Source organism: Chinchilla lanigera, unplaced genomic scaffold (genome assembly GCF_000276665.1).
Source record: "Chinchilla lanigera isolate Chin_1 unplaced genomic scaffold, ChiLan1.0 scaffold00013, whole genome shotgun sequence".
NCBI lineage: Eukaryota > Metazoa > Chordata > Mammalia > Rodentia > Chinchillidae > Chinchilla > Chinchilla lanigera.
The window spans coordinates 27791271-27814525 of record NW_004955414.1 but is presented as its reverse complement, the minus strand read 5'-3'; the positions used below and the strand labels follow the sequence as shown (position 1 = coordinate 27814525).

Here is a 23255-nt window from a genome sequence, read left to right as displayed (position 1 = left end):
GGGCACCCGCCCAGCTCCCCGGGTCCCCGGCGCCCTCCAGGCCTGGCCGCACTCACCCTCCTTGGCTTTCTTCCTCCGGGCCAGGGTTCCTCCGAGTTTCCCCAAGAAGGAGTCATCTTTCTTGCGAGACGGGGGCGACTTGGGGGTGGGGGACTTGGGGGCCGAAGGCGACTTCTGCGGGGAGGAGGCCATGGCGCGCGCGGGCGGGCGCGGGCCGAGCGGGACGCGGAGCGGAGCTGGAGCTGGAGCTGGAGCTGGAGCCGGAGCTGGGCGGACGCGGCGCACTGAGGCTGCGGCTTTCCAAACGGAAGCGGAATTATTCCAAGCATTTGAGGCAGCTCCGCTCGCCTTTCCCTTCCCTCGCTCCCTCCCCCGCGCCGCCCTCCGCCCTGCTCGGAGCTGCGCCCTGGCTCTGGCCGGCCCCGGGCTCTCTGGCGCGGGGACGGAGCGGGGACGAAGGCCCTAACCCGAGGCCGCGCGGCCTCATCTGTTTAGGTGTGTGTGACCTTCCCGGCTGGGAGCTGGGAGCGCAGAAGCTGGGAGGCTTCATTCCCCAGACACCCACCCAGCACCGGTCCTGGCACAAATCAGGATCTGAAAGGAACCAACCCTGTTACTCAACCCCCGCCAGTCTCTCCGGTGGAGCATCTGCTTCCCTGCACTGCGGCCGCCTGTCCTCTTAGGTCCATGGCTTGTGCCTAAGACATGAGCCTGCTGGTGGAAGAAAGAATTGGCGTGAACCAAACTGTGCCCCGGCCCCAGCAGAGTAGACACCGACAGCCTGACTCACACTTGGTGCCAGCCTCTCCGTCTCCAACCCCTTCAAGACGGAGAAGTTGGAAGCCCAAGAAGACTGGGCACCGGCTTGTTCCTGCAAGATGCCCACGTTGCTAGCAGCCCCCGGCTGGTACCGAAGCTCCCAGTGCTGGTGGAAAAGAGCTTGGGGAAGGCACGACCACGGACACGATGGGACAGCCCTCCCCCAACTCATCCTGTCTAAGTAAAAGCCATAGAGTGACTGCCCAGTTGGCCTACCATTAAGAGGGTGTCAGCTAATCTGGTGTTTCAAGAACTCATTCTGATACATTGTATCCTGCCTGCCCACAGAAGTCACCATGAAATTGTGTTTTGATTATATCATTAACAGCTCGTGTCCAGGAGAGCAGATACAAAAGGACATCTTCAAAATCTAACCTGCAGCTGTGGTGGGGAATTGGGAGACCAAGCTGCTCAGTAGTGGGGTGATCTTGGGAAAGTTGAATGCTTGTTCTGAGTTTGTTTCTTCCTTTATAAGATTGAAGTGGTCAGAACAGCACAGTGGCTCTCAAACCCAACTGAGGTTAATCCGAATTATTGACCATTAATAAGCCCTGTCTGCAGAAGTTCCGATTCAGCGACTTTGAAGTGAAATCCAGAAATAGGGAGCTTTTAAACCTATTCTATTAGGTGATTTTGACAGAACTGATTCACACCGAGATGTTTGGGCATGTAGGGCTACTTCATGTTCTATGACTCTTTTACAAATTGAATCCAAACTGTATCCAGGACAGACAAATTGTTTATGTCTGTATCCAGTGCTAAAGATGGCATGATAAAGATTACCCATGGAGATTTCTTACTGAGTTGCTCATACATGGTTTCCTCCTACCCCAGTAATTATAAAGACAGCACCAAAGTAAATGTGTGATGTGATGAGGTTCTTCTGAATCTCAAGGCCAGACTTTCCCTGAAAAACTTGACAAATTGCAGTGGGAGAGAATAATCTCAGGTCTACTCTTAGCTTAGAAGCTAGGTGCTCGTGGACAAATCTCTGCCTGGTCTTTCCCTTCCATCCATCACCTATAAAATGAAGCCAACGCAGTAGCTGCTAAAGCTGAACATCATACATTCCTTACAACCAACAATTTCAAGTGTAGGTGATTTTTATGATTTTCTCTAAACTTTGAAAACCAGCGAGCAAAAGTAATAGGAAGAACAGAAAAAATTTTGTTGTTGTTGTTTGCCTTGCTGCGGAATGTGCACTGGATCTCACACATGCTAGGCACGTGCTGTATCACTGAGCTACACCTCCCCTCCCCGCTTTTTATTTTGAGACAGAGTCTCATTAAGCTGCGCAGATAAGCCCCAAACTTGCTGTCCTCCTGCCTCAGCTTCTCAAGTATGGAAGTAATGGAAATTCAGGCATGCACCACAACTTGGTAACAAAGTTTGATTGTTGAATTCTGGCTCTCAAAAAATAGTACCAGCCCAGCGTGGTGGCACACACCTGTAATCCCAGCAGTCGGGAGGCTGAGGCAGGAGGATTGTTTTGAGTTCGAGACCAGCCTAGGCTGTAAAGTGAGCTCAAAGCCACCCTGACCTGCATAGCAAGACCCTGTCTTAAAAAGAAAAAAAATAGTATCAGCAAAACAAGTCATAGAGAAAAGAAAGCTGAGATTATTACAGACAGTCAAAAGGGGAGTCTTTATGGTGTCTGCAAGTAGAAGAGAACAAAAGGGGTATATTTATAAGGCTGCAAGATCTGGATGAAGCCAGGCCTTTTGGTGCAGTGGTGCCTAAATTTGGCTAAGGATTGTGATACACTTACTTAGGATTGGTGACTACAAGGTGAAGCTTTCAAAGAGTCTCAAGGAGTAAACAGTCTTTTTAACGCTATTGAAATGTGTACTGGTTTTATATTCACTTCAGTGAGATTTTAAGGGAGGCTCCTGAAAAGAACCATAAAGCTATTGGCCACTTTTATCTTGCTGCGCAAGAGTTTTCTGGGATAAAGGAGAGGAATGGACAAGTGTCATTACTGTAGGCAGAAACCTGTGTGAGTGTGAATGCTTTCCAGGGTCTTCAGAACTTTTTGCCCCGCAGATAACTATTAATTTCTTGAGAGGCTGATGGAAAGTGGGTGATGATTTCAAAAATCCGTACTACTTGAAGTGTAGCCTATAAATCAGTGTTGATCTGAATCCTGTTATTACCCTGCAAAGATACACAGAGATTATGTTTTTAGAAACTTTGATATAACTGAGAATGCAATTTTATGTCCATTTAGTCTAAAAATAAAAACTGGGAGCTTATATTTTGAGTGCTTTTTTATTTTTCCAGTAATTCTTTTTATTGTATTTTACAAAATATTAGTCTGTGCTGGGTTGGTTCTTTACTGAGAGCCTTACAGGAGCACTGTTCTAAATTGTTCCTGTTTGCTTGGAGTTTGTATACTTTCTTCTGACTTAATGCATTTAGAATCCTTACAGATATAAATGGATCTAGGTTTTGTTCAGAAGATTAAGTGAGCTAATATATGGGCAAGTGCCTCACCCAGGAGCGGGCAGTGAAGTAGATGGAATCTCAGCCTTGCTTATAGGCACCTGCCACGTGCTGACCTTCCATAACATGCAGAGAATGACCCATACTGCTCCCTCCCACCTAAAGTTCTGTTTGCAATTATGGCCCCACTGACAGCATCCCCCTCCTTCTTGGTCACTGTTTTCATCCTACCCAAAGGTCACTATAAAGAAGGCTCAAGATGAATGTGTGTGATCTTCTGAATCTCAAAGCCAGTCTTTCCCTGAAAGCTAGGCCTGGACAAATTGCACAGACAGACAATAATCCCAGGTCTACTCTTAGCTCAGTAACAAGGTGCTCTTGAATAAATCTCTTCCCTTTCTGGACTTCTCTTTTCACTACCTATAAAATGAAGCCAAGGCTGCTAAAGCTGAACATCACACACTCATGACCAACAATTTCAAGTCTAGGCTATGAGTATATTTAGTGCACCCAGATGCATGCTGTAGGAAGCCCATGGCAGCATGACTGTACTTAAATGCCTAACAGTTGAATCAATAAACAAATTATAACAGTGTAGCATGGAGAATGCTTAATCTTCAGCTATAAGCAGAATGGGAATGTATCTTACAACATAGTATTGAGTGAAAAGAAAAACAGATACAAAAGAGTTCGGACTGTATCGTTTTATTTATCATATAAATTCCAAAGCAGACAAAGTAAATCTCTGATACTGCCACTTGGGATAGCAATAAGCTTTGAGAGGGGCAGTGATTAAGTGGGGTGCATGAGGGAGGCTATTGGAGTGAATGTTCTGTTTCTTGATCTGAACTCTGGTCCCATGAATATATTCACTTTAAAAATTAATGGACTGTACACTTGATAGTTTGAGCAACCTTGTGTACATTGTAATTCAATAAAGACAATCACTTATCACAAAAATGATCAATTTTAAAAAGAAGGCATGGGACTAAATACTCTATAGGATCCTTTTTACTTCCATGGACCCCTTCTCTAACTCCCTGGGTAGTCCATGTTAATTGAAAGTTCACAGGTTCTCAATTAGGCCAGTCCTGCCCCAGCCCTTCCTATAAGAGGTCTTATTTCTAGCTAGTCTTCTGCTACCCTCAGCTAACCTGCAACACTCCTGTCCCAGTGCTGTTATGTTGTCCTTCTTCAACAATTCCAGCTGTTGGGCTTTTGTGATTCACAAGGCAGGATCATGTAGTGGTCAGGATATGGGTTCAAATCACCACTTTGCAGTGGTATCTGTAAATATTTATGCAAGTTGTTTAAGCTCTCTGTGGCTTTGTTTTTCTCATTAAGATGAATATTGTTATGGTTTATGTCTGGATGTCCTCCAGAAGTCTCACGTGCTCAAAGACAGAGCTCTAAAAGGTGGCTGGATTATGGGGGTGCTATAGCCAATTGGGATGTTAGGAGGCAGGGTCTGGTTGGAAGAGGTGGATCACTGTGGCTGTGACCTGGAAAGGTTTTATCTCCCACCTTCCCTTAATACTCTGTTTCCTTGTCTGCCATGCTTTGAGCAGCTCTCTTCTGCCATGCCCCTCCTGCTTAGGAGGAGTATGCACTGAAATGGGAGCCAAAGGTATTGCATCTCAGTGACAAGGATAGGGACTAAGACAAATACTCACCATATAGGTTGTTAGGAGGAATAAGAGAGTTAGTAAAAATAAAATACTTAGCTCAGTGCCTGGCACATAAGTCTTTGCTCAATAGGTGTTGGTTACTAGTATTGCACTGTAACTCATAAATGATATTACCATCACCTCCATCTATGGACAAATAATTTGAAACTCAGTTTAAATAACTTGCTGCAGGTCACAACATAGCCATTAACTGAGAGACTGATACTATAGGCCTTAGCATCTCTTTTCCCTAATGTCTCCAGAATGAGACTGTGATTTCAGATTATAGTAGAATAGATTATGATTTCTAGCAAGGTGCAGTCACATAACTAACTTCTGGCCAATGAGACACAAGAAAAAGTATCAAGTGGCAGCGAAAAAGAGACGGCAGATGGATATTCAACTTCGTTCAGACGAACAGTCCCACTGAGCATGACCAGAAAAGCTGGACAGAATGTAAAATAAATCTGCTGGAGACCACTGGGAAAAGCAATGACATTTATACAACCAAGATCTTCAAGGCCAAGGAGGAGTCCCAGATAGCAAACCTGTTATTTGGGGATAAATTTTCCCTGAGGGCATCTACCAGTCTCAGGAGAGGAAGCTGAGAAGTTGAGAGGTCAAGCAGGGCAGTTGTGACTCTCACATGATAAATGGACAAAATTACCACTAAATGGGAGGAGGGTGGGGGGGTCCCAGGAAGCTCCCCCTTGCTTTGATCTGGAACTCTAAAAACAGTCCACTCCAATTGACAAAGACAAAATAAAGATATTTTTAGTTTAAAAAAACACACACATACACTGAGCATTGTCAATAGTTGAGTCAAACAAAAAGGAACATTAAAGTATATGGCAGAAGGAAAAATCATCCCAGACAGAAGCTAGGAGACACAGAGAAGAAAAAAGAACAAATAAAAAGGCAATATCGTGGGCAAACCTAAAGGCACCATAACTACATGCGACAACAGCAAGAACGTCTTATAGGCTTTAAAAAAATATACAAACCGAATTAAGATACACAAAAGCAGAAGCATTCAAATTGGGAAGTGGGTAAATGAAGTTAAATGTTATAAGGTCCAGTCATTGTCTGGAAGGAGGACGAATAACAAATTGATATTGGACTTCGGTAAATCAATCATGTTGTAATCTCCAAGGTAACCATTAAAAGGACAGAGTAAAAGAGTGACTGTAAGTATGAGGATAACGGAGGGGGGCGATTGGTGTCTAGGAGCTCCATTCAGACCTATTTCATCATTTAAATAAAGGGTCTGTATTTGTTATATAGCTGCCAACTTTTCTTTTGCATTGTTTTGTTTTTAATGAACTGTGTGATTTTTTTATTGTATAGCTCAGGGTAGCAGTAAACCAATCACCCCAAACAAAATTAAGGTAAAACTCACATGGCTTTCACTAGGGAAAGTTGTCTTGCACAGATGTGAATGCCATCGTGATGGGTTGTGTCCACTAAAGAAGAGATGCAGAGGTCCTAACCCCAGGACTTGAGAATGACCTTCTTGGGCAATAGCATCCCTGAAGATGTGATTGGTTGATGGAATAGCACATCAGGTCATTCTGGAGCATGGTGGGCTCCCAACCCACTATGACTGTGCCCTTAGGGAAAGAGGAAAACTTTCTCACAGACTAAAGACCACAGGGAGCCACACAGGAAGGAAGTTCCTTGACTTAAGGCGTCATGCTGCCTTAAGTCAAGGAACGCCTACCAGAGGCAAGGGGGGCGGTCCTCCCCTAGACTATCCAGGAAAGATGCCTGGAGTTTGGACTTCTAGCTTCCACAACTGAAGGAAAAATGATTTCTGCTGTTTTAAACCACCCAGCTCATGGACCTTTGTGACAGAAGCTCTAGAAATCTAACAAAGCATCTAAGGGACAAAATGGCAATCTCTCACTATAGTGAGGGTTTTACAAAAGCTCTGGATGGATCCCAATCACTAATCAGAGGCTCTTTAACCACATCAAAGCAGGAGAGGAGAAAGAAGCCTACAAGAGCTCCTTTGGGACCTCTTTGATCACTGAAAGCAAGGGGTGCTCTCAGGATGAAAGCAATCTGAGAGATAAAAGGCCCCCCAGTAAGCGTCTTAGGTGAGATGCCCATGGGACATGCTATGGGAATGCTGGGGTATTAGTGGTGACCTTTGAAGACTAGCATGCCAGGGAGCATGTCCTCCAGGAGTCCTACTTGCTCCAGCAGAGGTGGCCCAGATGGCAGGAGTGGATGGAGGAGCAAGGACTTCTCTTGATGAGCAGGCAAGGATGAAGGTAGAAGACCTCAGCTTTAGCTGGTGACAGGGTGGCCTGAGATGAGATGTTTTTGAGGGTCACACAGGGTGATGCCACCCCAACAGCCTGAGAACCAGCTAGTGGGGGGTGGAGGGAGACCTAAGTTATTTGAAACAGATGATTTGCTTATCTGTACTTCCAAGTCTTCTAATAAACTGCAGATTCTGGTAGAGGAATTTCTTCCCTTGAGCATAATAGCTGAGCATCAGCTACAGAGGCACAGCCTTAAAACCATTTAGCTCCTTCCCGAGGCATGTAGCAGAGGAATGGAGACAAGCCAAGGAACAGGAGAGGAGATAAGCTTTTAAAGTCAGAAGGAATCCTGTGGGGGCCACTTACAGTACAGCCAGGCAAGGGAGAACACCGGGGGTGCTTGGGATTTCACTGGAGTCTGGTGCAGGCCACTGAGATTACACCTGGAGTCTTGAGTGCCCACTCCCCTGCCCCTTTCCACGTCTGTGTGATCTGGGGATCCAGGCCTTCTTGGCACCTATTGTAACCATCCTCCTCCCCCACACCCTACCCCCAGACTTGTACGGCCTGCAGGAGTAAGCATCTCTGCTTCCATCTTTGGGGGAAGTGGGGAAGACTCTAAAGCTACTCAGGCCTCAGGTGTTTCCTTTTAGAGAGGAAGATTAGAAGGGTCACCTCTGGCAATGAGATGGGAGCATGTCCCCAAGGCCAGATAGGATCTCCAGGAAACACCAAAGTGCAGACTTGAAATACTGTCAGCCTGTAGGTATGCAAGAGGCTGGACATTTGGTCAGCAGAGGTCATTTCAGAGACTTGATCACCAGAGAGACTGACATTCTGACTTGGACAACAGCAGAGAGCGGGCAGTAATTCGAGGGACATGCTTCCTGGCCAGGTTTACTGCTTACGTCTGCTCTGGAGAATACTGTCCATCCTGCTGAGATTAGAAATGTCATTTTTTGGTTCTGCTGTTGGGATCTGAACAGCTCAAAATTCACCACCTGTCATTCCAACTGTAAAGGTACATTTTAGTTGTTCTCATTTTATTTTATTTTCCCATTTTAAAATTGGAACTGACACAGGTCAGGTTGCCTCTTGTAGGAACCCTAGAGAGAGGGAAGGACTGGGGTGGGGAATCATCTCATTTCACAGATGAAAACACTGAGGCACCATTGAGCTGACCCCCGCGACCAGAGAGCTGGAATTAGAGCCCTAGTCAGTGACAGTTTGTGGGATCGTGTTCAAAATGAGTACTGTGTACTTACTGTATGTGTTTTTTTCTCGAGTTTTTGATGCATACACGTCCTAGTATTCTGAGAACAGGAAGGGAACTGGAGTCTTGCGCCAAGGGTGTGTTTGGAGATGGTACCCAGTACCAGGCTGTTCGAGTGTCACACAGAACCACAAGGGCTGATCCCTGTCCCCATCCTCCTGGCTCTTTTTTCCCCTCTGAAGTCTCTCTAGGGGCCCGCAACATCCACTTCACCTCATTTAGCTGGTCCCCACAAAACCCCCTTGGCCCTGTGCTCTTGAACCCCTGTCCTTAGGACCCGGATGTAAGTCTGTAGCACCTGCCGCTTCTTTTAGGCAGAAGCATCCCCCAGAGATCATCACTGTGTCAAGAATACTTGGTCACTCTGGATAAATCAGGGGAATCTCCCTAGAGGATCACCGTACTGAAAGCTTTTTGTGAGATGTGGCAGAGTTAGGTTAGTTGTTTTGAAAAATTATTTTCATGGTATGGTATATATAAATGCAGCACAGAAGGAAACATAAAATACCATGTCAGAGTGGCAGCTTTGGCTTCTCTCCCCAGGTCAGCCCTGAGCAAGTGGGGAGGCTGGCAATGGGAACCCCTCCAAAGGAGGAAGGGAAGGAGCAGGTAACACAAGGCACAAGAGCCAGGTCATGCATCCTGGTGGTCAAGGACGCAGGCTCTTGGGGCCAGTAGTTGGATCCAGTCACTACTGTGGACCTTGACTACCTTAGATAAGTCCCAGAGCCTCTTTGTGTCTCCTCTAAAACCGGGGATAAGGCTTACACTAAAGAATGCTGCTTTCAGGACTCGATGGGATAATGCACATGCAGAGCTTATTACAGTACCTGGCGTGTGAGATGGCTGAACTCACAGAGGTTATCACTAGGAGCAGGTGCTTGCGGGGCTCCCCAGGACAGCTGTGATGCCACATTTTTTTTTTTTTTTTTTTTTTTTGCAGTGTTAAGGATCAAACCCAGGACCTTGCACATTCTTGTTTTTCTTTTTTTAAGTTTTTGAAATGTGCTGGAGAAAGAGTGAGCATAAAATTACCCAGCCTGCCCTGAAGGCTCAGTGATGGTGGGCTGCAGATACCAGCAGCAAGGCTGACAGTGTGCAGCTCTGGGAGCAGGAAGAGGGCTGATGAGCTGACCCAAGGAAAGCTTGCAAAGGTCCACGAAAGGCAGAGGGCTCTCCTTGCAGCTCCTTCCACCGCAGGCCAGTGTTTGCAAAAAGGAGCAACTGTATACATTTTTACTGATACTCTGTGGAAAGGCAAATCCTCTCAAATAATTGATCAGACAAAAGCTTTCAAGCAAGGGAGAGGAACTTCATGGGAAATGGTGAGAGCTCCTGGGACTGATCACTTGATTAACCCAAGTGGTGATTCTGGTGCATGACATGCTGCTCGCGCACTGGAGTTAAGAGCAAAGGCAAACTTGGTCCTGAAAGGGTGTGAATTAAAGTAAGCAGCCAGCTCTGTGCACAGGTGACTGTGGAATCCAAAACCAGGCTTCCCCAGGGAAGGAGAGGAGCGAACTGGGGCAGCTGGGCTAGAGCAGCCCTCACCCCTCCCTTTCTCCATCTCTGAAAATAGCTTTCTTTGTTGAGAGAATGCATCTGAGGTGAGCGTCTGGGCTCCTCCTCCATTGGGATCGATGGGAAGGGATTCAGGTAAGTCCTTCCAGGTGCCCACGGATAATAAAACAGCCAATGTTAATCCATAGACTCCCACATGAAACCAAAGCTTAGCCCAGGTTCTTTCAGTGAGAAGAGAGAGATGAAATGGATGCCGCCCTCAGAGAGGCCAGACCAAGCCCACTCGAACATGTTTTGATTCCTGAGACACAAAACCGTTTACTTTTGGTTCACTTCAGTTTTTAGAGTGGTGCACATATAATACATTTCCATCTACATGAATAGCTCCCGATTGTGGGAGCACATTAATCTTTTACAAGCTACTCAGCAGTGAGGTTAGAAGATAAACAGTCAGTGAAATCGTACACTTTCCCCTGCGCATGAACCTTCTGAGGACAATTTGAGCTCCCCACCTCCAGTGACTGCCACTCTCTCCGCTCATGTGGTGGCCCCAGCTGCCCCCTGCCACCTCTGCCCTGCCGAGGTAGTTCTCTGATCAACCACCTGGGTGGGGCATGCTGCCATTTTCAGTTTGGAAGAAAAAGCCTGTAAATCTGCTTCCTGGGAAGAGAGACACTGCTGAATTGTCATTTGCCTCCCGAATGCAGAAAACATCAATTTCATTGCAGCTCATCAGAGTTGGAAACACCTGCTACTTCCTTTCTCAGTTGCAATTAACGTGCTGCATCTCCGCATTGATTGATTCCAAGCAGCCTAACACTGCCAAAGTCAAGGTTTAAATGAAACAGTACAATCTGATATTATTTTTCACAGTTTTAGAAACACGAACTTATTTTCATTGCCAAAGAAGCACTGCGATAGTGAGGGATGTAAGTCTTTATGCTTGACATAAACGTGAGTAGAATAGATTGGTGCCTATAAAAAAAAATAGTTTTCTATCTTTGGATTGGAGGGTGGTTGTTATTCTTGATCTTTGTATTTCTTAGGAGATGGAGAGGAGGATTAAAATTCTTTGTTTCTCAGCATCTAGCACAGGGGCTAGCGGAACCCCAAGGGCGCAGAATGATAAATAAGTAGATCGATATATGATTGCTTTGGGAGAATACACTTGAGAACTGTCCTCTTGGTCCAACTTATGTAAAATTTGGAGCTTATAACTATCGTAAGCCCTTTGGATTAGTGTGGAAGGTATGGGGAGACTGACTATGAAATATAACTGAAGGCTGGGACTTCATGTTCTATGCAGACTCCTAAATTGTTTGACCTTCACCATCTTCACTGTGCTCTTTTATGGGGCAGTGAAGGCTCTGTCCATTTTCATCATAATCCTGCTAAGGCTGCATGCAAAGAAAGTGTCTTCAAAATGTATGGCATCTTACATTTTGAGGGTCTTAAACATTCTCTGTTGTAAGGAATGGAATCATTTTAATTAGCTCAACAGCCATATTTGTGTACTTTGGGGAATGTCACTTAAATGGTTTGTATGTACTGGTAAAACAGAAAGCTAGCATAAGTACAGAACTGTTAAGTAGGAGGCTTATGTTTTCTACTTGGCTAGATAAGGTTAAACCTTAAGCCCCAAAACATACTCTGTGGGAGAAAGTAAACAAATTGTATTAATAGACGATAGGGCCAAGAACCCTGACTTGTTGGTCCTCTTGAGAGAATCTTTTGTGGCTGAAAATATGACAAAATAAGTGGTGATTGATTCTTTTGGACAATAACAATCCAGACATCACCCACTGGAGCAGCCTCTGTTAAATGTATGCAAGCATCAGATAGTGTACTTTCACCTAACTGGCTGAAAGGGCTGGATTTGAGTACTTCCAAATGTTCTAGAAGGAAAATTGAAGTTATAGATCTCTTTCTTAAAATGAGTTAACATTACTGTGAATTATACTCTTATTTTTAAAGTCTGAATGGCTGAAAATATTATTCTGACCATTGCCACCCATCTTTAATACTATACAACTGACTGCTCCAAACATCTGTATTAAGTAGCTTATGTTCCAATATTTTAGTACTAACAGATCCTCTCCAACTTATAACACAGAAGGCAGAATTACCAGGAAATCATTATCAATTGCCACTAAACACACAAATAAATAAAAATTGATAAACAGAAGTGCTATAACTTTCCTAGGTAGGTAGATAGAAAGACGATGCCACATATTTCCCAACGATAGAATTCCCTAGTAATAGACTTCAAGGCACTAGAAGACCTGATTCTTAGAAAAGAAAGAAGAGGAAAAGATAAGGGAAAGAAAAAACTACTGGCTCTGGAGCTTAGGGTTTGCATGCCATCCAAAAAGTTGACTAACTCAGGGGAAGTCCGTATACATCTTTCTGGCTTGTCAGCTGGCCAGATGTTGTGGGCAGACAGCATCTCAGAAGTGCTTCCTGGGTCAACTTATCTGGAGAGAAATTTGGTCTCCAGTCAGAGTCAACTGTTGCCAAGCACTAGTGTTGAATGACACATTTAAACACTTGCAGAAAGGAGTGGCCAAATGTGCAACAAAGAGTTCTTTGGTCTCTCTCTTGTCCATAACAGACTAAATCTTCAAAGGATCCCTCCGGGGGAGAACAATCAAATATTTTATGACAACACATCACCACTTGAAATTTTCTCTTCTTTGGTCCCCATCTGCACTGTCAAAACACCCCGGGAAGCCCAGTGTGTCAGCTCACAAACTCCACCCACCAGCTGTCTGTGCATATTGAAAATGTCAGAAAAAGAAATCTGCGGCCCAAGTTGGGATTGCATAAATGGAGTAGCTCCCCTCGGCTCTTCCTGGAAGTCAGAGGTGGTTTTGTCCTTGTCCATCCGAGCACCTGGGCTGTCCTGGGAGAGGACAAAACCCTGCTTTGCTCAGCCGAAGACCAGGAGTACCAAGAAACCTCCCTCTCCTGGGCACACCAGTGTGTTCGTTTTTCCCACCGCAGCACCAACCTCGGCAATGTTTTCTCAACAAGTGAAAGAGTTTTTCTTTTCGCCATCACCAACACTTATTTTAAAAAGCCCTTCAACATTATTCATTTTCTAAAAGAGCTTATCATTATGCTCCAGGGGCCATGAGCAGAGCACGGTGGGAACAAAAAGCTCTCCTAAGCCAACAGGATTTGGTGAGAACTAGCAATCCTGCTGGCATGAAGTTAAAGCTTTATTTCTTTTTCCTTTTTTTAAAAAAATAAAATTAAGGCTCAAATGTTCTATAAACTCTCATTGCTTATGTATATTATATTAAGGCTTATAAATACACCTGGTAAATTAAATTCACCCTGGATTGAATTAACACCTGCTATATGAGTTATTTGCTTTATGTAATAAGTAATCTTGAGGTTTCTCCTCTTTCTCTGGAAACACAATTTAAATATTAACCTAATCTTTAAACTGCTGCTGCTGCTTTCTGACATTTGGAAACCGGTCATCCATGCAAAAAAAAAAAAAAAAAGGCAAATATGGATGTATTAATGAAAAGGCAGCTTCTTAAAAGTCTTAAAACATGTAACTCAATGGATCGGGAAGGAAGATGAGGAAAGCGGTGGGGAAGTCAGTCTTTGTGTCACTTTTTAGGGAAAACAATGCTGGTCCTTCGCCAAGAGCACCTCCGATCCCAGGGCCTGGCTGACGTCGGCTGCCGATTTCAAAACAGTCTTTGTGGTTTTTTTTTTTTTCGTTATAGTCTCTGGAAAAATCTTGGGAAGCTGTAGTACATATGAGAATTTTAATTAAAAATAAAAATCTCCACCACCCAAGAGGGTATCACTTCCGTTCCAGAATGAGGCAGTGTGGCATGCAGGCCCCGCCTCAGGGAGGGACAGAGGCATCTCATGTCCTGCTCAGCTGACAGCCCCTGGAGAAGACAAAGCTTTCAAAGTGCTGGTCTTCGGCCTTTTCCTTGATGCGCTGCTCCTCCAAGGAATCCACGAGCTTGTCCCTTTGCTTAACCACTTGCATCATCTCGATGAATATTTCTTGCTCCTCATTAAGATCGTTCTCATCTTTCTGACTCTCTAAAGAAAAAAAAAAAGAAAAAAACATGGGGCCTCAGATGAGATTGGGCCCAGGAGGGTTCTGGGCATGAGCATTCTCCACTGTTAGGGACTTGTTTTACCCTTTAATTTCAATAGAGAAAACCAGGAAATGAATTTAACACCAAGGAACTGCCCTTCGAGGCACAGATGAGAAAGGAGGGTGCTTTGTGCAGCCGTCAGCTTGGATTTCACCTTGAGAATCTGTGCACAGGGATGGGGAAACCCCCTTTGTGCGCAAAGGAAATTAATATAGCCACTCCCCATCCAGTCTCCAACCTTCCCTCCCACCCCATAAAGACACCAGGGAAACAACGGAGAGGCTGTTTCCCATAAAAATGTTGAGAAAAGTTTCCCAGTGAAGTGTCTACATGAGTGGCTGCTATTGCAATGACAAAAATCTTTTTGTCATTTGTACTGAATGACAAATTGTAGCCTTTCAGGCAGAGACCACATGGGAGCCAAGTGAGGCCACAACTGTCCCTACTGTGCTAGGAAGGAAGTTTCTGGGTGGACTCTGCTTGTTACTGGCCTTTCCAAGTGGCCAGGCTTCTTCCTGATTGGCCCAGGGTGTCTGATTGTGTAGAGGGACAGGACTGTCATAGAAGGAAGGGAAAGCATGAGAAACAGATAGTAATGACTTTCGGATGATCAACAGGATTGCAAAGCCAGCTTCAGGTCTTGCCAACCAGGTGATTATGCTGGGAGAGGCATTCTACATTCCTTCCCTTCGGCCCCTCCATCTACACTCTGAGGATCCGCAGGAGCCCTGGCCCACTTAGAGAGGGTCCCACTGCCTCTCGCGGGGCATGGCTGCTGAGCCTGTATCAGGAAGAAAGTCGATGTGATAAGGCAGACGGGGCATGCCTGTCCCTTAGCACCTGGTGTTTTATGGGAGGGAGAGGAGAGGGGCAGAGAGCTCTGTGCTTTGGTCTCTCCATGCTGGGCCCTGGGTGCCCAAATGAGGCAGGCAATGTCTCACATCATTTGATGGAACACGGAGGGTGCAAAGACTCCTGTCCTGCCCCTTGCTGCATGCTGGGAAGAGGCCAGCTGGGAGGGCGCCCTCTGGGTCAACACGGGGCAGTAGCTGGTGGTCAGGCAGAGAAGGGTCTGAGGGTAGATCTCCAGTCTCCATCTGCTGTGTGTGGCACAGGAGGGACCCGAAAAGAGCCCCCCAGGCCTGATGTTGCCAGAGGTGGCTGCCGAGTGGGCCTGCAGCGAGCTCCCCTGTGCAGGAGTGCAGTGAGTCCACGTGGAGATAGCGTGGCCTCGCTGAGTGCAGGATGTGCTGAGGCGAACGCCAGCAAGAGAAAAGTCAGGCTATGGTGACACCAGCTGCACAGCGAAGCTGCATGTGCCAGCAGGAGAGTGGCAGCCCAGTGGTGGGACACGACTACTTGGGGACTCGGTGAGTCAGCGGCCCAGGCAGCACCTCAGCCACCAGCACACAAACTGCCTCTCCACTTTCCTGGTAGTCACCCTAGGGGAGAAACGCAGAAGGAAGCAGTGCATATCCTCAAGGCTGATTGTTTTCATCCCAGAGAGACCAAGTGTTTCCTATAAGGACTGTTTAAATCATTGCATCAGAACGGGTTTACCCGAGAGGGATGAAGAGTTCCTATTTTCTTCCTTGATAACTAGTGGGAGAAAGCGTGTGTGGAAGGTCAGCTCAGCCGGAGACTAAACTAAGAAGCTCCTTTTGGAGGAGGAGGAGGGTACATGGACATAAGAGAAGAGTGAGGCAACATGACCTGCAGGTCACAGAATTTAAAAAAGAGAGGCAATCAAAGGTGGCTAAGAGAGTCTTTGGCGGGGGGGGTATTTATTTTACTATTCTGAAACAAAAATTAAAATTTGGTATGAGATGTATAAGTCAGGTTCTACAAAATGATTTGTTAATGTAGGTATATTCCAGTATTGGTATTCCACATTTAATAGGCACCATAGAAAAATTTAAAAATTCCTCTTTTAGTTTAGGCTTCTCACAGATGGAGACACCTGAGATCCTTCTGACAAATAAAGGTGTACAGCACTTTTTTTTTTTTTTTTTTTGCAATGCTAGGAGTTGAGCCCAGGGGCCTTGCACTGTAGCACTAAGCTCTTCCTCAGCCCTATCACCTTTACCTGTCTTACACAGTGCGGCTCTATAAAGGATTTGTTATAAACAGCACTGTTGCTGTAAAGAAGCGGCCTGCAAATCACTTCCATATGGAGAAAAAAAACCCAGGAAACTCTAATTTGTGGTCTTATCCTAAATCGGAGCCCTACAATATACCTTGAACATATTATTTAGATTCTCTCAGACTCAGTTTTCTAAACTGAAAAGTGAGATAAAGTAAAGCATGATCACGATGTCTATTATTTGCTTTCCCTATACCGGGCAACCTATGAAGGAAGATGTAATGTTAGTTCTATGAGCTTGAAAGGCATTATTTAACTGGTTCTTTTAGATCTAGGTCTAAATGTAGGGAAGTCACCCACAGATCTGACTCACAAACACATAGGCACAAAACATTGTGAATATGTTCCAGTGGCTGGAACCAATGGATGGATGATTCAGTATGTCAGGGCAACAGAGTTCCTTTCCATCCTTCTTCCTTCAGGGTAGAATGGTTTTCTCAAATCAACGCCCTGTCCCAGCCCATCTCTAATGCCTGGCAGAACCAGGCCTACCCTTCCCTGTGTTCCCAGGCCCACGCTCCTCCGTGTTCCTAAAGCACCTGTGACAGCCCATTCTTGGCAATAATGAGTGGTCTGGGTGTTGGTCTCCCCAGAGAGGTCACAGACTCCCAGAGGGCAGGGGCTGCTCTTTACCATGTGCAGGCTCACACTTGGTTCTCAATAGATGTTGGCTAAATGAATGGATGCGAAAGTGAATAAGTGAATCAAAGGCTTTGTCCCTACTGGCACGTGGGATAGAGCAAAATGCTGCTCTCCCTGCCCAAGTGAGTGAAGCTCCCTGGGGACTTTTGTATCTGTGGAGATGAACCAAGCTGGCTGGCTTTGTACGTCCTCTGACTTTCAGGCTGCTGGGTCAGGCAATGCAGGAGGAGCACTCCCTTCTGGGATCACGGCATGCTCTGTTCAGTGTCCTTGTAGAGGGGGATGACTTCAACAAGGGTCCCCAAAATATCACCATACTCACCCTCTTTGAGCATTTTCTCTCTTAATTTCTGCTCCAGTCTACTTTGATGATCTTCTAATTCTAGTTGCTGAGCCCTGGGTATGAGAAAATGTCCCAACTGTAAATACGAGCAATTTATGTAGAAACACTGAAAAAGATGCCCATTAACACTAACCATAGCATTTTTTCATTATTAAAACAAGGACCCTGGAATCTCTCTAAGTGGAAAGTCTTGCCGCTGCTGGGATCCCTGGAGAGGCCCAGGGAGATTGCTGAGATAGGATGGGCTCAAGACACAGTGGAGAGCAGCAGAAAGCTGGGATGTGATGGCAGCAGGCTCTGGGAAGGCCATAGATCCCCCCACAGGGACAGGCAGGAGGGAGGCAGAAGAGTGAGGAAGGGACTGGAATGGTCCAAGGAAGAAAATATGACCATTTGAAGCTCTTTTCGCTTTTAGATACACTATGACTTCAAGAATCACCTCTGATAACTCCCAAATCTTTAGTTGTGGTCAATAAGAAGGCCAAAAGGAGGAAACAAAGTGAGACACATTGTCCAAATGCAGTCAATAAAACTTAGGCACTGATCCAACTTGCTGTCCGAAATTCAGTGAGGCTTTGGAGGAGCCAAGCTTGAGTACTTGGAACTCTATTTTCACTGCAAGGAACAGCAGCATCAAGTTTGTCCTCAGTGAAGGCCGGCAGGAACCTAAGTTTTCAGTGTCTGGGATTGCACACTTCCATCCCAGCGTGTGGTCAGCTTCCCATGTGCCAGCCCAGGGGGCTGTGCTGGAGAGGCTCCCAAATGCTGCTCCGGAGCTCTCAGCAGGAAAGAGGACCCACACAGATGTGGCAGTGTGAAGAGGTGATAGTTGAAGTCATATGAGGGCACTAAAAGACAGACTGTACAGAAAGAAGCAATTTGAAGAAAGAATCTTTGGGATTATTTCAAACAAAAGAGAAGGAGCCAGGAATGAAGCAACTAGAAGACTGGAAGGACACAACAATAAATGCAGCATCCCAGAAACCAGGAAAGCAAAGTTGGAGAGAAAAGAGCAAAGTCAAGGGTGAATCATTGTGTGAATCGCTGTGTAAGTGCTCAATAAATAGTAGAATACTCCAGGCAGCCCCTGGGTTCTTAAGATGAATAAATACATGCCTAATGCAAGGAATTGATGCTAACTTGTTTGGAGAAATAGACTGTCTCTTCTCCTCCCATCTCCCTTCCCCCATCTCCCCTCCATTGCAGAGGCTGAGGGCTGAGAACAGGCTCTGGGTTTGTCCTGCTAGGGCCCCCCAATCTCAACCTGCATTGCTATACCCCGTTGTTGTCATTATTGCTACTACTTCTTATACTGCTTGGGTCAAGATTTCTGTCCTGTTCAATATCCAGCCTTTTGTTACCGACACTGAACTTCATGTGGGCTTGGGGGAGCCTGTGGAGGTACACTGCTCTCTAGGAGGAGCGTAGTGAGCTGAAGGCCTCTGGAGTCCAATTCACCACCACGCTGAGGCCCTGCTCTCCCCAGCCAATGACAGTTCAGGTGAGGAACACAGAGCCGTGCGCTTCCTGTCCAACATGTAACTCCTCCGGTGGGCACTCTGTTCTGACGCTCCTATTGACCCAGTGCACTCTTCTGAGAGCTGTACTGCTTCTGGGTTCCTCCTACCTCTTCCTCTCCTTTGATAGGAATCAGAACTTCAGTGGGGTCTGAAAACATCCCTCTTATTCTCCCTCCCCTTCCTCTTTGTCCAAGTGTCTCCCTCAGTGAATCTCTTATGCCTTTTCCTCTGCCCTGGCATCCCCTTCCCCAAAGGATCGAAACTGACCCATCCAAGACATCTCTCCTTGTCCATCCAGGTCTTTCTCTAAGATGAAACCTGTTCTTTATTAGAGCTCCTCCTACCTCTCTGTAGTGCCCATAGCTGCATCCTCCTATTTGATATCATTTGGAGGAGAGAGTCCTCTGATTTTGGGGGGAGGCCTTTGGCCAACAGCAACAACTGGTCTCCCTGACTCTCTCAGGCAGACCTTGTGAACTGATGCTCCCCTAAACCTCTGTGGAGCTCCCACCATGTGTTCTTATTACCACTGCAGTGTCTCCACCAAAACCACTGGACTCCCAAAGACAGGGACCGTGGCCTTGTTCATATTTGTGCAGAACCCAGGGTAGTTTCTTTTTTTTTTTTTTGGTTTTTCTCCGGTACCGGGAACTGAACTCACGACCTTGCGCTTGCCAGGCAGGCACTTTGCCGCTGAGCTAAATCCCCAGCCCCCAACCCAGGGTAGTTTCTGGCACACACGCTTGGTAAATTTCTGTTGAACTTTATAAGTCAGACCTTCCCCTGATATAGACAGTATGCCTGTATAAAAAGGGCTTTATAATCAGGAGGGTGAGAAGAAATTACTTGGTTGCTCTGAATCTCAGTATGTGCATCGACTTAGAAAATAGTAGCAGAAGAAACGATTCTTGGAAAAGACCCCTTCTTCCCTGCTCCTGGCGGTCTCTTCCACGATGATGGAGCTCAGTGAGTGTGACTTGTGGCCTTTTCCCTCCAACCTACCTGCCTTGCTCTCAGGTAAATTTAGGAAAAACAGATTAGGCACTCTCAGCTCGAGTCTCCCAGTTCCCCCCAGGCTCAGCTTGTCCTCGGCAAATACATATTCTCAATTGTTTGAGTTGTGCACAGGTCTTTGGTGAGGTTTCTCAACTTTGACGCTATTGACATTTTAGGCTGGATAAATCTTTGTTGGTGGGAAGAGGGGACTGTTTTGTGAATTGTAGTATCTTTGGCATCTGTAGCATCCACTCACTACATCCCAGTAGCAGACACTGGGCATGACATCCGAAAGTGTCTCCAGACACTGCCAAATATCCCCTTGGGCACTGGTGGCGAACTTATGGCATTTGCTCTGCTGCACCAGGCTATCTGTGTCATTGATGGACCTAAAAGTTTTGCCTTCATTGGCCAAGGGACGGTGCTCTGGGTTGAAACCTGTGAATCTAGGAGAACAGCTCTGCTCCTCTCCTAAGGAGCAAGTAAGTCCACTACCTTTGAGGTAGATTATAGGTCTAATTCTGGGATTTATAGCAATAGGTTGAATGGGGACCCTCACACCTCCTATCTAAAAACTGTGAATGTGATGTTATTTGAAAAAAGTCTTTGCAGACATAATAACGACTTTGCAATAAGTCAATTCTAGGTTATCCCAAGGATTCCCAAGCTCAACAACAATTGTCCTTAGCAGAAGGGGGTGCAGAGACAGAGAAGGCTATGTGAAGACAGAGGCAGAGACTGCAGTTATGCAGCCACCAGCTAAGGAATGCATGGAGCCAAGAGAGTGGAAGAGGCGAGGACGGACTTCTCTCTCTCGAGCTTTGGGACGGAACACAGCTCTCTCAGCACCTTACTCTGGACTTGTGGTTCCAGCAGTGAGAATATAAGTTTCTGTTGTTAGCCACCCACTTTGTGGTAATTTGTTATTGCAGCTCTTAGGAAATCAATGAAGTCAGCAAGCCCACCTGGGCTCTCATACTTAGCCAACTTCGCCATTATTAACACTAGAGGTGATATTTTGACATTCCAGGCAATAATAAGATATTCAAGTGTCTTATTTCTCACTGCTTTAGAACCCAGGCAGGGGAGAATAATAGAACTTATCAGATACCCTTAAAAGTACCCTAGGTTACCTGTCAAGGTTGTGGTGGAGACAAAATGAAACTGCATGAATGAAAGATCCCAGCATAATTTCTAGGGCTTGGTTGGTTTACACTAAATGTTATTTTCTTTCCTTTCAGGATGGTGACAGCTATAGTGAACTTTAATTTTTCCAGAAGAATGTGGCGAGGTCTTTCTGTACTTTCTGACCTCCCAACCAGGCTGCAAGCCCTCATGCAGAGAGGACAGACAGACAAACCTCAGTCCTTCGATCTGGTACAACTACAAGAAGTGGTCAGGCAGATCCCATGATCCAATGCGAGGCCAAACACAAGCTTCCCCATTGTAGGTGTGCAGCTGCCTTCTCCACAGACCTGGGAGATGAGGATGGTCTGAATGCCCTCCAGCTCCTGACCCAGTCAGTTAAATCTATTTCAGCCCCAGGACTCCACAGAGAGAACCGACAACTGAAGATTCTACACGTTAATGCCAGCATGATATGCAAGTCATAAAATATCAATTTGCCTCAATCACTATTCTGTATGCACAAAAAAGAAAAAATCCTGGGACTTCAAACCAGGAGGATGACCCTCCCACACACACACCAGCCTTTTGCTTTTAGGACTCACTGTTATCTGTGTTGCCTTACTTACATGATCAGTAGCTCCGACTCATATCGCATTAATTTATTCTTCTCCAGGACCAGCTTAAACCATTCCTGCAAAAGCTGTGCTTCATCCTGTGTCCCTGAATCTGCTTAAGAAATCAGTGACAAATGGGTTAGATTGGCGTTTCTCTCCCCACAATCAAACTGCTTTGGAGCCACTTTAGCTAGCCATGTTTGTGGCAAGAAGGGCTCGGCAGGCAGCCGCTCCCTGGTCCCCTGTTGACACCTCAAGGTCATGAACATGAGAATGAAAACCTCCTATGTGCGCTCGGGAGGGGGGAGGCAGCCTTCCCGGACTTTTTGGGAATGACTAATTCAGCCCAAGGTTATGTCCTTGGTAACGTTCTGTCACGAAGAACCTTTTCCTGTCCACTTGTCTGACTTCTGTGAAACCTGTATGTGTGTACAGGTGCACCTTCCCCCCAGAAGACCCAACTGATGGTTACTATCGCCTTCCTTTTTTTCTCCCCTGAGTCAAATGCCTATTCATGAGGCAGGGAAGCTCATACCACTGCATTTGCTCATGGGACTGGTGACTGACATTTTGATTTTTTTTTTCCCCTCAAATAAAAGCCAAAGGATGCAAAAAAATGCTATTAGCCTTTAGTCTCATAAGGAGATACTACTTCACAGATACTCAATGTTAGACACTAAATGTTTAGATGTTAATATGTTAAAATCTGGGTTTATTCAAGAAGATGCCACATAGTGGTGGCTTCCTAATGCCATACCCTGAAATGAGAATGCATGCTGCCACACAAAGGTCTCTACCATCCTAGAAGGATTTACGTCGAAGGGGAAACAATACAGACAGATTTGTGTGACCTCAGGCAAAGTGTTTAACATTTCGGATCCTCTGCTTCTGCTTCTTCATTGGCTAAACTAGAATAATAAGACACGTGTATAATGAGGTACTATTTACTGTGCTGCAATTTGAGGCCAGTGGGCTGGCTGCATGTGCCTTATAGGCAACATTTCATTGAACTCTCACAATAAGCTCACCAGTAGAATCTCTTATCATCACCACTTGGATAGCTGATGGAATGGAGCTTTGAAAGATTCATGTGACTTGCCGAAGTTCACAGTTAGGTGGCAGAGCTAGGGCTTGAACTCAACTATATCTTATCCTAAGCTATGACTTTCACTGCTAGAATTATCTTTGTCTCCCTCTCTCTTGGTAGTCAGGTAACGTAAATAAAACCTCTAAAACATTGTCTTGCTCATTACAAATAACCAAAAGCAATTTGTTTCTTTTTTCCTCCCTGTCTTTTTGACCACACTTTACTGGAAAGGTGTTATGGCTTGTGCTTGTATGTTCCTGCAAAGCCACATGCACTCATGGAGTGGGCTTTTAGAGTTTTGATTCTTGGTTGTGAGTGCTACATTGCTCCAAGGCAGGTAGTTTGCATATGTAAGGAAGAGGAAGAGGCTGTTTGCTGCCATTCTTTCTTTCTTGCTGTTGTTGTTTTTTGTTATCTTTGCTGCCAGGCACAGTTGCCCTCTTCCATGTGCCACTCTGCCTTGGAACCAGCCAAGTATGGACTGAAACCTCCACAGACTGTGAGCTAAATAAACCTTTCCTTCCTTAATTTTGGGTGTCAGGTTTTTTGTCTCAGCAATGAGAGAAAAGTAACCGAGACAAAAGGAAACTGGGGCCCAGTTATATGCAGTGTCCCAAATTGTATATTTCAGGGACAAACTGGTCCTAGAATGTAGAT

The 23255-nt window shown here is 45.6% G+C and overlaps 2 protein-coding genes across 5 annotated transcripts in view; both read right to left on the bottom strand.

Annotated features, from left to right (window-relative positions):
- Parva (parvin, alpha) overlaps window positions 1-781 on the bottom strand; it is a 146999-nt gene extending 146218 nt beyond the window's left edge. The window contains exon 1 of the mRNA XM_005380302.2: window positions 57-781. Coding sequence (XP_005380359.2) covers window positions 57-192 — 136 coding nt within the window. The 5' untranslated portion in view covers window positions 193-781. The remainder of the gene's footprint in view (window positions 1-56) is intronic.
- A 9512-nt stretch (window positions 782-10293) lies between these two features.
- Mical2 (microtubule associated monooxygenase, calponin and LIM domain containing 2) overlaps window positions 10294-23255 on the bottom strand; it is a 203410-nt gene continuing 190448 nt past the window's right edge. For 3 of the 4 annotated variants that reach the window (XM_005380297.2, XM_005380295.2, XM_005380298.2), the window contains 3 exons: window positions 21524-21626; window positions 17233-17306; window positions 10294-14066 (listed from right to left, as the gene is read on the bottom strand). In XM_005380297.2, the coding sequence (XP_005380354.1) occupies window positions 13882-14066; window positions 17233-17306; window positions 21524-21626 (362 nt within the window). In that variant the 3' untranslated portion in view covers window positions 10294-13881. The remainder of the gene's footprint in view (window positions 14067-17232; window positions 17307-21523; window positions 21627-23255) is intronic. The other variant, XM_005380296.2, reaches the window with a different exon arrangement.